General features: G+C 42.5%; 1 protein-coding gene across 2 annotated transcripts in view; it reads left to right on the forward strand.

The window, feature by feature from the left end:
- The window catches only part of bbs9 (Bardet-Biedl syndrome 9), a 207,743-nt gene that overhangs the window by 2,772 nt on the left and 189,141 nt on the right, over positions 1 to 15,830 (forward strand). For both annotated transcript variants that reach the window (XM_083760769.1, XM_083760770.1), the window contains exons 3-5: positions 4,810 to 4,874; positions 5,127 to 5,240; positions 14,068 to 14,242. In XM_083760769.1, coding sequence (XP_083616895.1) covers positions 4,810 to 4,874; positions 5,127 to 5,240; positions 14,068 to 14,242 — 354 coding nt within the window. The remainder of the gene's footprint in view (positions 1 to 4,809; positions 4,875 to 5,126; positions 5,241 to 14,067; positions 14,243 to 15,830) is intronic.

The raw sequence follows: 15,830 nt of genomic DNA on the forward strand, positions 1-15,830 counted from the left end.
TCAGAATCTTTCGTACAGTAAGCCAAGGAACTACTTGAAGGAAATCAAAGTAAACATTTTCACATGTTGCAAATATTCTTTTGTGTGAATACTTTTCACATTTTGTAAATTCATAATCTCAGATTCACCGTTCTCCCGAACTCCTTTTGGGCAAAACTGATGTCAAATCAATATGGTGTCAGAGATTCACAGAGAAGCCACGCTGTTATTAGACAATGTCTTATTTTTGGTCAACATAAATTATTCCCAACAAAATACATTTCTTACATGGCATACACAGTGCCCCGCCTTGTCATTTTTGGGTTCGAATCTAGTCGCAAATCTTCTAATATTATTACCCTTTCGTAATATAGCCAATGATCACTAGGTCAGTGTATTGAAGTAGGACACGCACACCGTCAACTTTGAACACACAAGTACAACCCAAGCAATTAATTAATACCAAAATATACATTTACAGTATAAACATGACAAACCCCCATGCCCCCAAGAGTCTTAACACACAACAAGCAATAGAAAGAAATACGGTAGTTCAAATATGAATAAAGTTAGTCAAGATTCTATTGCAAAGTTCAAGATTAATAATGTTTCCAAACACGCACATATTAATTATACTAAAGAACAATTGCATTTGATGAATGTCACTATGGAAACATTACGATGATAATAATACATATTTTGTGATTGAGGTGGGCTGGAGGATGCATACTAGATTCCCCAATATCTGGTTTGTGTTCAATTATTTGTTTGTGTCTAAATAGGAATGTTTTTCACTTTGTCCTGTGAAAAAGTGGCCTCCATTCAGAAACATGACAAAAGGTCCTCACTTGGGGGCGCCAATGGCCTAGTAGTGGGTTCGATTCTTGAGCCTCACAGCCTTTGCTGCTTTCATGTCATTCTTCACTGTACTAACAAAATAAAAGCAGGAAAGCCCATAATTTCTATAAAATGGTTTTCACTTAAGACTTTGAGGGTATAACCGTCCAAAGTATCATATTTTCACCAGGAATTTCTACTACATGGCTGTATGGATTATCATAATTTTCTACAGTAGCATACATGTGTATTAGTCTTTAATAACATGGAAAGCAGAAGCAGTGGACCATCTCTTGTGAGTCATCTCCCTAATTTATAGTTGTCTCCACCAGGCCAGGCCGAAGGCATGGGGGGAGAGTATGTTTTGCACTCCGTCCGTCCGTCCGTCCGTGTGTGTGTGTCCGTCTGTCCTTCCGTCCGTCCGTTATCAGCTAATCTCCGGCACCGTTGGCCCAATCCATGCCAAACTTTACACACACACTCCCTGAATGCCAACGATGAACCTCTGCACCAAATATTCCTCAACGGCCTGTTATAGCGCCACCATGAGGCAGATTTAGGCAAAACACACGTCCTTTATCAGCTAATCTCCGGCACCGTTGGCCCGATCCATGCCAAACTTTGCACACACACTCCCTGGATGCCAACGACGAACCTCTGCCCCAAATATTCCTCAACGGCCTGTTATAGCTCCACCATGAGGCCGATTTAGGCAAAACACATTTCTGTAGATTACTCGTACACATTTTATCCATACATCACACAATTTGGTATACACTCCAATAAGGTGGCAGTTGTAATCCAAAATGGATGCCGGCACCATTTCCCATCTTCCATCCTGATTGGCTAAGATTGGCTTCCAAAGCTCACACGATTGGTCCGTTTCTAAAAAATGCCACAAATCACAAACACAGTGTGCAATTTCTGTGAAATTATACACGCACATTTCCACTAGGCCGAGGACGACATGCCACAAATTTCCCCCCCAAATAAGCCTCACTGTGGTGCTATAACAGGCCAATTCCTGTTTTTAGTGGCTAAAAACAGGAATTTTTAGCCACTAAAATGATGGTGGCGCTATAATAGGACACAACCTGACCTGCCCTGGTGGAGACCTGTGCCGATTGGCACTTTATCTAGTTTATTGATGTTTCGTTATCCTGTCAATAGTCAATAATTCCATGACTAGACTTGACTTTCCAATTGATGGATTCTTGCCTTAATTTCATTTAGTGATATTTATTTATTGTAAAGACAATAGGCTACACCAAAGAGACAACTTTATTACTTTTTGGGGGGATTTTGGGCATCTGATATTCATTGCGACTGTACTGTAGGTCTCGTCTCTGTCACGCCTCGTAACATGCTCCATATATGGCCAACACAGAATTCATTCCATATGACATCATCAAACCCTGTACACTATGTACCCATAGTACTATGGAGTACTATGGGGTGGAGTACAAGTTGTGTACAGTGGCCTCACTAGAGTAGACCACCTGATGTGGTTAAATCATCTGATGATGTCCTGCTTGTGTATTTTCTTTTTAGCATTGTAAGCTGCAGGCTTCTCTGGCAAACAGGCAAATAGCCACAGACTGAACTCACCAGTGAGAGGTGGTCACTTATCAGAATAACACAAAGATGTCAGGGGTTTCACTAATCCCCCTCCATTATCACCAGCCACTTGTAGGTTGTATGTGTGACCATGACCTCCGCTAGTATGTGTCAGAGTGGCATTAACTCAACATAACCCTGCTTAAAGCAGACCTAAAACACTGCTGCACGAGAGGATAGCATAGTGCTGTGTTGAAGAAGTAGTTTATGTCTGTACATCTGTGTAGTGTCTGTTTGTGATGACTGGCAATAAATTACATGCTTTTCTTAACATCTATAGTGCAGAGTGCAGAGCTTAAAATGTATATTGAACATGAATTGTAAACATTCAAAGTATAGCTTATAATATAGTCTTTATTTAAACTGCCAAACACATGTGCCCATTCATAACTCATTATTCTGGTTGTTCATTCATAGAAAGCCTTCCCATTCCAAATCACCACCACATAAAGATGCTTTTTCTCTACGACACATAGAGCACAAACCACCATGTCAGACATTTGCTCTTGCCCCATGATTTATCACTTTCTATCAACCACCCAAAGTACCAAACATAGCCGTGCCTACAGCGCCACGCTAACCACAGAGTTACTAGCATAGTTGTTGAAACCCAGGAGCCCCATCCTGCTTTGTTTTTGCACACGCTAATTGGATCTCAAGAGTTGGCCTCTGTTAGTTAAAGACTGTGAAATGTGCAAATCCTTCTTGTAGAAATGACATGTTTTGGAGTGATCCCTTCCGGGCCAAAACTATATGAAATTGTGGAGGAATAAGTGAAGTGAAGACAGAAAGAGACATGGAGAGGGAGGAATGGAATGATGTGGGGGATGAAAGGAATGCAAGAATATGTCATCACCGCCGTTCCTATATGTGGGTGCCCAGGGACCTCAAGGAGAGCCTGGTTTCCAGGAAGAGGCTGTGGCGGTTTGCCCTAAAGGCTTCCCACATGGAGATGCCTGCAGGAGCATGGCACGTCTTGCACGGAATAAGTCTTTGTGGAATATGTTGTTTCTGGTGGTTTCCAGCAGCGAGGCATTCTTCAGTGTCTGTTGGGTGCTTCCAAAAGTAGGCCTCAACAGAAAAGCACTAAATATTGTCTCAGTCTGGATAGGATGAGGCAGGGAGATGGCTAAAGCTTTTAATTTTTTGCAGTGGGCAGTGTGGTACTGTGGTTTCCACAGAAGAAAGCAAATCTCTGGGGTCTAATTTATATATAAAATGAAATAAAAACATATTGTTGTTCTTTCCTGGACAAACATTTGATTGTGGTGGTCAGGAGACGGTAAGCACAGTAAAGCTGGCTAGCACATGTGGAGTACTGCGGATCAAATGAGTTCGTTGTATTTTCATGTGGTGAGTCCCGAGATCAATAGGAGTGTTGCTTGTTCCTGTTTGCGCTGCATCAACTTGAATGGACGCATGCCTTTGGAGTGGTTTTGAGGTAGAGGATTAAGCAGCCTGGTTTAGTGGTTAGACAGACTGTCCTGCTTCCGGAGGGTCACACATCCAGTCCCTGCCACAGCCAATACTTCCTATCAAAGTGCCCTTGAGCAAGACACCGAACCTACTCCTGCTCACGTTCTACACGTTTGGCACCAGCACTAGCTGCCTGAAGTGGATAGATATTTTCACTTAGAAGTAAATATTTCACATTTACATAATAGTACAGTATAGGTAGAATGGCTAGGCAGACTGAGGATGAGTGAATTTTCTTTAATCTATAGTATACTGTCGATGTCCAAAAAGCGTTCCTTAACAACAAAAAAAAAAGCCAATCTACATCTGCTATTTTCACTACCTTTCTGTGATACTCTTGTGTGATAAAAACAAAACAAAAAACAATTTGAAACATTGAGATATGAGGTTTCTGCCCGACAGTGACGATGTACTTCACTGACTGGGGTCCCCCTGGTTTATATACTTGATCATTGGTCCCTTCCTTTTCTCTCTACACCAAATGTCTCTGGTCTGCTATTCTTGCTGAAAATTATGACATGCCTGGGCCAGAACAGGGACTCTAGGGTTCATGTGGTTACCGGCCTGATACGATATACCAGTATTTGTCTAAAAAGGAATAAGCAACGTAGAATCAGATTTCCTTTCCTTGTTAAGACAGCCGTGTTCTTTTTTTGTTGGTGTATGAATGAATACAGCCTAATCTAAATAGACCACCCAGAAGTGTAAATTAATCCCCCTGTTAGATTAAACCACAAAGCCATGGTGGAAGTCTAAACATCTTTTGAAGATGTTTAGACTGCTGGGAGTAAATTACAGCAAATAGTTGTGTCATCGCATTATTAATGTGATGGTGATGATGATGAATCCAGCAGAGTCTGAATGTGTTCTGTCTGCCGTTTCTTTCCGTCATGTGTTCAGGTGTTCAGAACTCCTCCACTTGGCTGTTCTTCATCCCAGGAAACTTTCTGTCTACTCTATCTCAGGTAACGTGCGAGCGCACACGCAGTCTCTCTCACACACACACACACACACACACACACACACACACACACACACACACACACACACACACACACACACACACACACACACACACACACACACACACACACACACACACAGACACATACAGACACACACACACACACACACACACACACACACACACACACACTCACTGCCGATTGCCATGTTTTCCACCAATAACATGTATGTATTTTATTTGATTGGCGTAGGCACAGCGGGTAACGTGGAGCATGGAGCCCAGTATCAACTGAAGCTTGTGTATGAACACAACCTGCAGAGGACAGCCTGCAACATGACCTACGGCCCCTTCGGAGGGGTCACCGGTAGGGCTGACTGACTCAGCACGCATGCTCAGACACAGACAGTTGTGGGGAGTTTTTTTTATCATCTGCCCTTGATAATTAAATCGAATCACAGTGGAGAGAATGCTACCCGATTGAAAAGTTCTTATATTGTAAACATTTGCAACAAATCACATTACGAGGAGGTGTGAGGGTGACTTGAATAAAATAAATCGCCTATAGCTACGTAATCTGCCTTTAAAATCTGCAATGTATCATAAACCACTAAGGTTTGGGTCCCGACAACCTTTGCTCTGTGACACCCTCTCCCCTCCATCTCTCCCCATTTCCTGTCACACTACTGTCTACCGATCAATAAAGCCATAAAAAGGGGAAAAAAGCAACCATACTGTGGGTTCAGGTTACCGTTACACTAACCTCATGTCAAAATGTTTAAAAAAAATCATGCCGCAGCATCTAACCACAGGAGATCCTGATTTATATGAAGTTCCATGCTGGACATGTGTCGCACACTGGAAAATAGCCAAGCCAATCTATAAGCACGACGTGTTGTGAGCTTGTAGATCGGCTATTGTCAGTGTGCGACATCGGCGTGCAACAGAGTATAAATCAGGCTTAAGTGGACACAGATGGGCTCATACTCTTCAACCCAACACGTTAGGCTGTCACATCATCACGTCCCCATCACTCCCCCATGTATGTGCTATTCCTTTTTTATCATATTGCCACAAGATGTGATTTATATTCACATTCATGGTGTATGTGGTAATCCCACAATTTTCCTCTGTTTTTGTCCAGTGAATTTAAAGACCTCTTTAAAAGCGATTGAGCCCTCTTCTGGAGCGAACATTCTGCAAAACATTGCAGAAATTTGAGCTTGTAGATGTTTGGCGAAGATAGTTTGTGTAGAGGGGAAATCTTTACCGACCTAGTATAGAGCCCTGGGGGACCCCAGTCAAATGTAGTGAGTAGTTGACTCAGACTGGTAAAACCAGGAAATCATCATTTTTGCAACTTTAGCCATATTTTATTGCGACCAAAGGCCGCTGTTAACTATGGAATCGTGCATCGTGTATCACTCAAAATCCCCATACATGGGAAAAGCAGGGATATATGGTGCCCTGTTCTCATGACATCACGTCACGTGACATCATCAGGGATGGAGATACCTGATGTCATAGTAAATGCAACTTGCTGTCGCAATTAAGCCCATATATGGAGATCCCTGATGTCCTCAATATTAGTATATGTATATATGTCAGAACCTGTTCTGACATTCCATATGTTGATCCTGCCCCATACATCCTTCCTCTTCGATGTCTCCCTTTTGACTGATACCTGTACATTTAAACTCTAGATGGGCCTGCCCCAAAGTTATTTGTGCAGCTGCGTCTGGCAGCCGGGCAAAACTAGAGTTCTCAAAAATGGCCCGAAAATTAAGGCCCGGCCTTACCTGGGCCCTCATCAAACCCTCTACACCCAAGACACTGCCCCCGCTGCCACCCTTAGATCTCCATATATGTAGCTGACCTGTTCTGACTTCCATTATGTTGATCTGACCTCATCAAACCTTGTACACTCAAGACATGCTCCATATGTGGCCAGTGCACGCATCCTCGCCATTTAGGGCGACGTCGCTTCTCGCCCTTAGGCGTCTTACTGGTACTTTGGCTATACAAAAATAGCAGATACAAGCTCATAATGCATCACTTTGTGCCGTGCTATGAGCTTGTAGATGAGCTATTTTTGAACAATTGTTTAAAAAGTGAACATTTAAAAAAAAGATCTTTGCTTCTGGAGGACCCTGTAACAAAACATTGTCAGATGTATGGGGGTCTGATGTATGGGGTTCAGATGTATGGGGGTCTGCAGCCAAATGCATATCAATTTGGGGGTGCTTAACATGAAAAAGTTTGAGCACCACTGATATAGCAACATGCCTTTTTCAGGAAACTGTTGGATTAAGAAGATATTTATAGAATCGGCCTCAGGTCTTAAGAGGTACATTTCTACCAATGTAGTGGATAACTAACATGAGCAAAGTTGGTCCTTGGCCCTCTGACGATGGCAGGATGTTAATGGCAGCCAATGCATCGCTTTAGCCCAGAGAGCTGTGTGTGTGTGTGTGTGTAAATGCTGAGACAGCATTAGAGAGATATGTCCAGAGTCCAACAGAAAACCAATGAAAGAGGCTGCAAAGAGTTGGGGTGTGTGTGTGTGTGTGTGTGTGTGTGTGTGTGTGTGTGTGTGTGTGTGTGTTTGTGCATTGACGGGGTCGCATCAGGCCAAGCACAAACCAGGTCTTTTAGAATGTCAAGAATATGGCCCAATGGCCCATGCCCCAGACAGACCATAACATACAATCTGTTAATGGGACGTACGTACACACACACACACACACACACACACACACACACACACACACACACCTCAACAATACAACCTTTATGTCACTATTTTAAACTGCTATTTTTGCTGCTTAAAAGGGGTTTCCCCGTGTGTGTGTGAGTATGTACATGTGTGTGTAATAGAAAAGGCCATAGGATTGCCTGTTTTTCTTGGAGATTGACTAGTAGAGGGCTTTCCCCTGCCTGGTTTTCCGAAAGCCCAAATGACTGGAGAGAGCAGCCATATACACCTCCACTGGGACTATGTTCTCTCTCTCTCTCTCTCTCTCTCTCTCTCTCTCTCTCTCTCTCTCTCTCTCTCTCTCGCTCGTCTCCGTCTGTCTCTCTCATCATTAACCCTGAACTCTATCCATCCGTTCCTCCTTCTTTCAGAGACTTTTATAGTTTTATTCAAGTGCCAGTTTCCATTCATGCAGAGGTCTATGTATACTACACCACACACACGCACAAGCACGCATCCATGTACACGCACGCACACGCACCACACACACACACACACACACACACACACACACACACACACACACACACACACACACACACACACACACACACACACACACACACACACTCTTTGCAGCCTCTTTCATTGGTTTTCTGTAGGACTCTGGACACATCTCTCCAATGCTGTCTCAGCATACACACGCACGCACACTTCCGTCTTTCTATATCTCCTTCATGTCTCTTTCATAAAGTACATACTGTGTACTTTAGCGTATTCTCTGCTGCTCTTTCTGTCCTTTCCTTTCCTTTCCCTTAATATTTTGATTTGATTTATTTATTAGATCCCCATTAGCTTACTGTGAGTGACAGCAGCTATTCTTCCTGGGGTCTTAAAGGACAACTTTAGTTTTTTTCAAACAAGGTTCATGTTTTAGTTTGTTATTAGATAAAGTAAAAGATGAGTGTAGTTTTTTTTCATTTGCAGCTTTCTTTCGTTTTAGGGATTTTAGCTCTTTTTGACAGGGGGGCAAAAAGATGCATTTTTTAACACAATTTTATGGTGATTTCTTTTTTTATGGTTTACTATAGTCCTAATAAACGCCAGGAAATTACATCTGGCCACAGAAGATCACATGATCTACTGAATGTGAAGGTAGCCTACTGGGGGAAGGCTTATACTGTGTGTATAGGCTCAATATGTCAGTTTGTCACATTCAATAGATCCCGTGATCTTTTGTGGCCAGATGTAATTTCCTGGCGTTTATTAGGACTATAGTAAACCATGAAAAAATAAATCACCATAAAATTGTGTTAAAAAATACATATTTAGCCCCATGCTCGAATGCCCCCGCCCCCCTGTCAAAAACTGCTAAAATCCCTAAAACGAAAGAAAGCAGCAAATTAAAGAAAATTAACACTCACCTTTTAGTTTCTCTAATAACAACCTAAAACATGAACCTTGGTTGAAAAAAACTAAAGTTGTCCTTTAAACATATAATTAAAAAATGTCTTCCATATTATTACATACATTCACACATTCATCCAACACAAAGCAACTCATGATCCGTCTACTACATTTGATAGCTAGCTCCACAGTACAATCAAATCTTCAACATTGATAATAAAGTAAATATACATTATAATGGGAATATGGGATATATAGCTCATATGCATCTCCTTCACATCTCTTGAGTGAACAAAAACAACTTCAGCTTCTTTTTAAAACTCATATAGTTATCCTCATAAACAGAAGAGTTCCATGCCACCATTGTTCTGTAATGGACTGTTCTTTGTTTAATCTTTGTTCTACATGAAGGCAGCAGGAAACGACCCTCTGATGACTGCTGAGTAAAATAATGATGTGTATCTGAGAACAAATTATAAACTTATAAATTATTGCTGGGGTTTTAGTTGTGAGGATGTTTTTCACAAAACACGGTAATGAATAATCCAACCTAGTTTTTACACTTAGCCACACTAGATCACTGTTCATTGTTCAGATTGAATATGAACATCTAGGTAGGCAATACAGCCAGTAATTATTACATTGTGTTACTTTCTACTCATCGGCTGCTCTTCTTTCTCTCCACCACTAGGTGGCAGAACAGCCTGTTGAATTAGAGCAGCATTGAAACCCTGCTCTAGAGAGCCTGAACAAACGTACCACTGCTTCTGGTTGACGACAGACTTCAATTTAATTTCCTTTAACTGAATCGGTACACTTTGAAGCATTGATATTGATTATTTTTATTTTTATTCATTCTTAACAAAATAATATTTTGTGCAGTTGTGCTGTTTTTGTTGCAGAATTTAGTAGATGAACTTCCCTGTGAAAAGTTGAAAACTAGAGAAAGGGGTATATAACTGAATATGATAAGGGAGGTTAATCCTACCCAGACATTCATCTTTAATTAAGGTCTTCCTAATGCACAGTAAAACTTCACATTAACTCAGGTTACAGCAAAGAGCACACAACGAGAGAAGAAACATCTGAAAAGATGCCTTTTCACACATACTGTACACAAGACTGCAGAGATAATTCTCTCAATTCGTCTTTTCCTTTCAACGCTCGCATACAGGTCTGTAGGCCCGCTCAGGATAATGTATTTAACACAGCTTGAGACGCGGATGCTTTTCACTGAGCTAGCTGTCATCACTGTTTAGAGGAAGGGAAATGCCTGATGACCCTGTGCCAACAACACACATGTTCTATTGCAGTTGCTTTTGAAATACGCACGCACGCACGCACCTTCAGAGAGACACATGCAGAAAAGACACACAGGATTGACTGTTAGTAACGAGAAGCAGTGGTATAAGAAGTACTCAAATGTTTTACTTAAGTATCAATTCTACAATGTAGTAAATACTCGGTTAAATGTTTGAAAGATTTACTTGAATAAAACATTTTACTTAAGTACAGCACTTGAGGAAATGTACTTAGTCACTTTCCAACGCTGACCAGAAGACTGTTTATTTTAGTGCGGGCGTCGAGCCCTCAGATGACTGCAGTACCGAGCACTGTCACCAACGTGTGCGTGTGTGCGCACACGTGTTTGGGTTTTGGTAGCGTGCATGCCCTTGTGTGTGGGAGGGTTTTTGTGTGGCATGCATGCTCTTTACTTTTTGGTGTGCGCGTGCGCACGTATGCCTATAATAGTCACCATTTAGTACTGCTGTTCTGTAGGCACTGTAATAGCAGCGCTATACTAATACTGGCCTAATAGCTAGGCTGCCTCTGGGTTTGGGTCACAGTCAGGCCACACACACACACACACACACTTAAACACATGGACAGATCCAGACATACATACAGTACGCATTCCCGAAATACGGTCTATCCTCGTTGAGCTTTTGCCCCAAACGCGAGCGCACACACGCACACGCGCGCATGCACACAGTATACCGTATGGATTGATTTTGTGAAACTTTTGCAACACACACACATGCATATATACATGCGCACACGCACCCACCCAGCACTCCACCCAGTGCAGTGAGAGCCATAGGGTGGGTGGCGCTGCCAGCCTCTGTGCTTTGTTCGCCGGCCCTCTGTACCACATATCTTATTAATGACACTAATACAGGCCTGTTTCCTCCACTGTGTCTGAGTGGATGGAGGCTAACACAGCTGAATTAGCCTGACACTTTAATAGTAGACCTTTTGATATGTTATACATGGGTGGGGTGGGGGGGTTGTAGGCACAACCACATGTGTTCACACATGCACGCACATAATGTGTGTGTATGTGCACGTGTACTGTTCAACTTTTCTATTATTGATGACCATACTTTCTTTTTGTCTTGTTTTGTTAATCTGTTCTTATTCATGTGCTATTATTATGCACACCTCATCAGAACAGGGAACAAATTGGCAAAGCCATTACCTAAATGCTGGTAAATTTTGGCCGTGGCCAGTAAGTCTCATTAACCAGCCACTTTTGATGAGAAACCCTTCTTTGTTGGGAGGGATATTGTAAAAAAATAATATTTTGATGGAAAAATTGAGGAAAGAAAAAAGAAAGTGATGTTTGGGATCCATCAGTCATCCAGCAGTCTGTTCATTATTATTAGAGCAATGTTGGTGAATTATGAATTTTATGCCTAGCGGCTAGCCTATAGCCTACCGATGCTCTCATTATAGGCAGTACATTCTGTAGTGTAAAAAGTGACCAATAACGGTTTCTCTGGACCAGATAGTAAGTTCTAATGCCTCAAACTGCTCCTCTCGGTTCTCACTAGATACTAGCAACTGTGTGTATCCGGAGTTCCGGACGTACTATGCAAGTCTTGCATCTTTTCACAAAGTTTTCTGTCTCTCTGCCCCGTACCTGCCATAAATATACAGATAACACCGCAAAAAGTAGAGTTGAGAGTGGGCAGAGCCCCTTCTCATAATCTAAAATGTAAGTTTCAAACACATACAGAAGGGTCAATAACCAAATGGAGAAACATTTCCATACAGGTGAACTGCATTATCTAATTAAGCAATTGACAACTATTATGCTCTGTGGCATCATGGCATGTTTAATAATGCTGACTAGTTGACCTTGCTTATGTGTATCAAGATGGCAAGAGAAAAAGATGCGACAGATTGCAGGAGCTTCAGTCTCAAAGACTGTTTAGGAACAGTGACTAAAGAGAGACTATGGGAAAGACATTAGTAAATAGGACTCCAAATTGTGGTTGAAAGCACACAATCACTGCTGCTCATGCATTAGACTGTGATATGTAAGAAAGAAACAGAGGTTTTCCTCAGGCGACTTGACAATGTCAATGCCGCCCCAATCACCACCATCGTCAAATGAGGAATTTCTTTGTTAGAATTGAGTTACATCCCTCCAGTAGAGTTTAAGAGTTTATTGAAACTGCTCTGGTGTCTTGTGGTGGCTCAACACCTTCTATAAGACACTTGGTCTTAGTAACACTTGTTAGTTTTTCGTTTCATTTGTCACCCCTAGGCTCTGTACATGTGTCTCCAAACACTCAGGACTCGCTGCGCATGCATGCTTTTGTTGCAGATGCACACAGAGATACACTGAGGATTATACCGTGGCAACCACGCTAAACTCAGCTAATCAGAAGGCCAGGATACCCCCCCCCCCCACACACACACACACACACACATGCATACACTGTTGAACGTGTTTGTTTACATAGATGGAATAGCGGTGTTGTAGGGTAAACCTTTTTTTATCTTCTCCTGCTCATTTTGCTTAACTCAGAAGGTTAGTGTGCACGTGTGTTCATATGAGTGTGTATTTCTGTGTTGCGTTGTAGGTGGCTCTCTCTCTGACCTCAGCTTGATGGGAGTATGACTTTTAATAGTGCGTTGAGGCCTAATTATAGTTCTCTAGTCACACAGCCCCACTGCTTTATGGCCCCCTGAGTGTGTGCCTGCCCGCTTATGCATGTGTGTGTTTGAGTGAGTGTGTGCATCTCTATGTGTGTATGTGTTATATCATTCATTTTATATTTCACACCCCACGCACGCGCACACACACACACACACACACACACACACACACGCACGCACGCACGCACACACGTGTGCGTGCGTGCGTGCGTGCGTGCGCGCGCGCACACACACACACACACACACACACACACACACACACGCCAGGTGTCTTGTGTGTCTAGAGGTGTTAATGGAGATTTCAGATTCAGCCAGGGTGGAATAATGAGGAGAGTTTGGGAACCCTGCAACATTTTATGCAGCACAACATCAATTAACCATATAATGTAGGCCAAAGGTCCAGTGAAGGTCTCCAATAGCTCCAAACCTCACATATTTGTACAGCTAATAAATATTGCCCTTAAAGGGGAAACTTCAATTTTGAACGTAAATCCCATTGGTGACCCACACGATGACTCCACATGCGGCCCCCACCATATACTTTATGTGGCCCGCAGGCACTGATATATTATTAATTTCAACTGTTACAATACATGTGCATAAATATGGCATCAGGGCTCTGTCCCATTTCATTCATTCCCTGTAAGCAATTGCGTGAATTAAATGATTTTCCATGCATTTTACGTGGAATGGAATGAAATAGACCCACATAAGGGGAATAATAGAAACCCACAGCAGGATGCTGGGGTGGTGGTGGGAGCACAACAATGTGTCATTTGTTTGTCATCATAGCAGCATCCAATGTTTTTGATGATGTGTTGCTTTTAAGTTGGTGCTTTCTAAAAAAGCAGATGACCGAGATCTTCCTTCCCACCTATCTCCCTAAAATCCTCGGTCTCTCTAGGTCGTCCTCAGACGGTGTTCAATTTTTAATTAGTAACTCTGAGAGTGTACACAAAGTAAGCAAAAGGACCCTGAAGGTATAATATTTGGTTACTTATCTGTACACTCTGCGCTAAATAAACTGTGGGATTTTTGCTGTGTAAACACGCATGGCCTGTAACAGAGGAAACATGACATGAAATCCAGCATGGTCTCCCTCTCTCTTTCTCACCCCCTTGCTCTCTGTGTCTCTGTGTCTCAGGTCACCACTCCCTGTGTATCCAGTCTATGGATGGCATGCTCATGTTCTTTGAGCAGGACAGCTACTCCTTTGGCAGGTTCCTGCCTGGCTTCCTCCTGCCAGGACCCCTGGTGTACTGCTCCCGAAGCGACACATTCATCACCGTGTCATCAGCCAGACAGCTGGAGAGCTACAAGTACGCACACACACACACACACACACACACACACCCTCCCTCTGCCTCTCCCTTCTCTCATCACTTACTGACTCTCTCTCTCTGTCAGGGAGCTCCACATAATATGGGCATGAGACAACACCTGATGAAGCCTATTTGCGCTGACATTGGGGATCTACCGTATATGGGCATGTGATGTTTGAGACTGCATGAAATGAAAACGTGCATTTCCCGTCAGGCAGAGGGAGATGGCAATTAATAGATTAGAAAGAAAAGATAAACATGTCATAACGAGCTTCATCAAGACTAACCCCACGTCAATTTCTCTATGATTTGCTGTTTTGCCATATACACAAAATCCAATTAAATGAACAACATATCTCCCTTTTCATTATGTGTATTGTGCTTGGAATTATGAGGTGTAGAATATTATTCATGTCCTCCGCCCACATTTTCTCTCAGGGTGTGAGAGATGAGAACAAGTGTTCTTTCCCTCATAGTCAGTGTTTTGTCTGCACTGAGCGGTCCCTGTGGGTCTGTGTGTCTGTAGTCTGTTCTGACTGAGTGTCCCTGGAGGTCTGTGTGTCTGTAGTCTGTTCTGACTGAGCATCCCTGAAGGTCTGTGTGTCTGTAGTCTGTTCTGACTGAGCGTCCCTGAAGGTATGTATGTGTAATGTGTGTCTGTAGTCTGTTCTGACTGAGCGTCCCTGAAGGTATGTATGTGTAATGTGTGTCTGTAGTCTGTTCTGACTGAGCAATATACAGATTTCCCCAGGTACCTTGCATGAATCTTAGACCATACTGTAGAGATCAGATAATGTTAGACGACGTTAACTTGTCACGGTTGAAAACCCCAAAGGGACTGTCGTTGTGTTGCGTTGCCTATAGCAACAACAGCTGAGAGAGGTTAATGGTGCTAACTGAGGCTTTTCCATCCAAATAATATTTCCTCTTCTTGACAGCCTGGGCCGGCTAGACTAAAACCCTGCCACCCTAACACCTAACTGTAGCACTCAGCAAGCTAACACTTTAGGTCGTCACCACGCACATACGCACACAGTCTAATCGGGAAATTCACTCTTACACGCACATACACACACTTCCCATTTCTCTCAGGTTGAGGTACAGAGAGAGAAACTGAGTATGTGTTTGTATTCTGCGCAACCAGCTGTTTCTTATCTCAGTCATCAAGACTGACTTTACCCACAACCCTACACGTCCAACAATGATGAGAGTAGAGGACAGGTCTCTAGCAGTGTATGTAGTCGGCACTCAGAGAAACTCACTTCATACAGTAGCTCGCAGCTAATATCACTAGTATCAGTGTATCAGTATCAGGCATTAGTATCAGTGAAAAGCCATAGAACACTAATCTTTGTCATCATCTGGTTATATCGGTTTCTCTACATTGTACCAAGAAGACAAAATGGCAACAAAAGGCTTTAAAAAATAACAGTAAATAGAAATTATATATGCTATTCGCTAACAATGCAAGTAATCTAGTTTTGGGTCAAAGCTGGTCAAATGAGCCATCATGATTTTAGGGGATAAACTATTTCCCAATTAATTAATGTGAAACTAAAAAAGTGCGATCGATTGAGAACAGATC

This window comes from Protomyctophum parallelum (genome assembly GCF_964188405.1).
Source record: "Protomyctophum parallelum genome assembly, chromosome: 3".
Taxonomy (NCBI): Eukaryota; Metazoa; Chordata; class Actinopteri; order Myctophiformes; family Myctophidae; genus Protomyctophum; species Protomyctophum parallelum.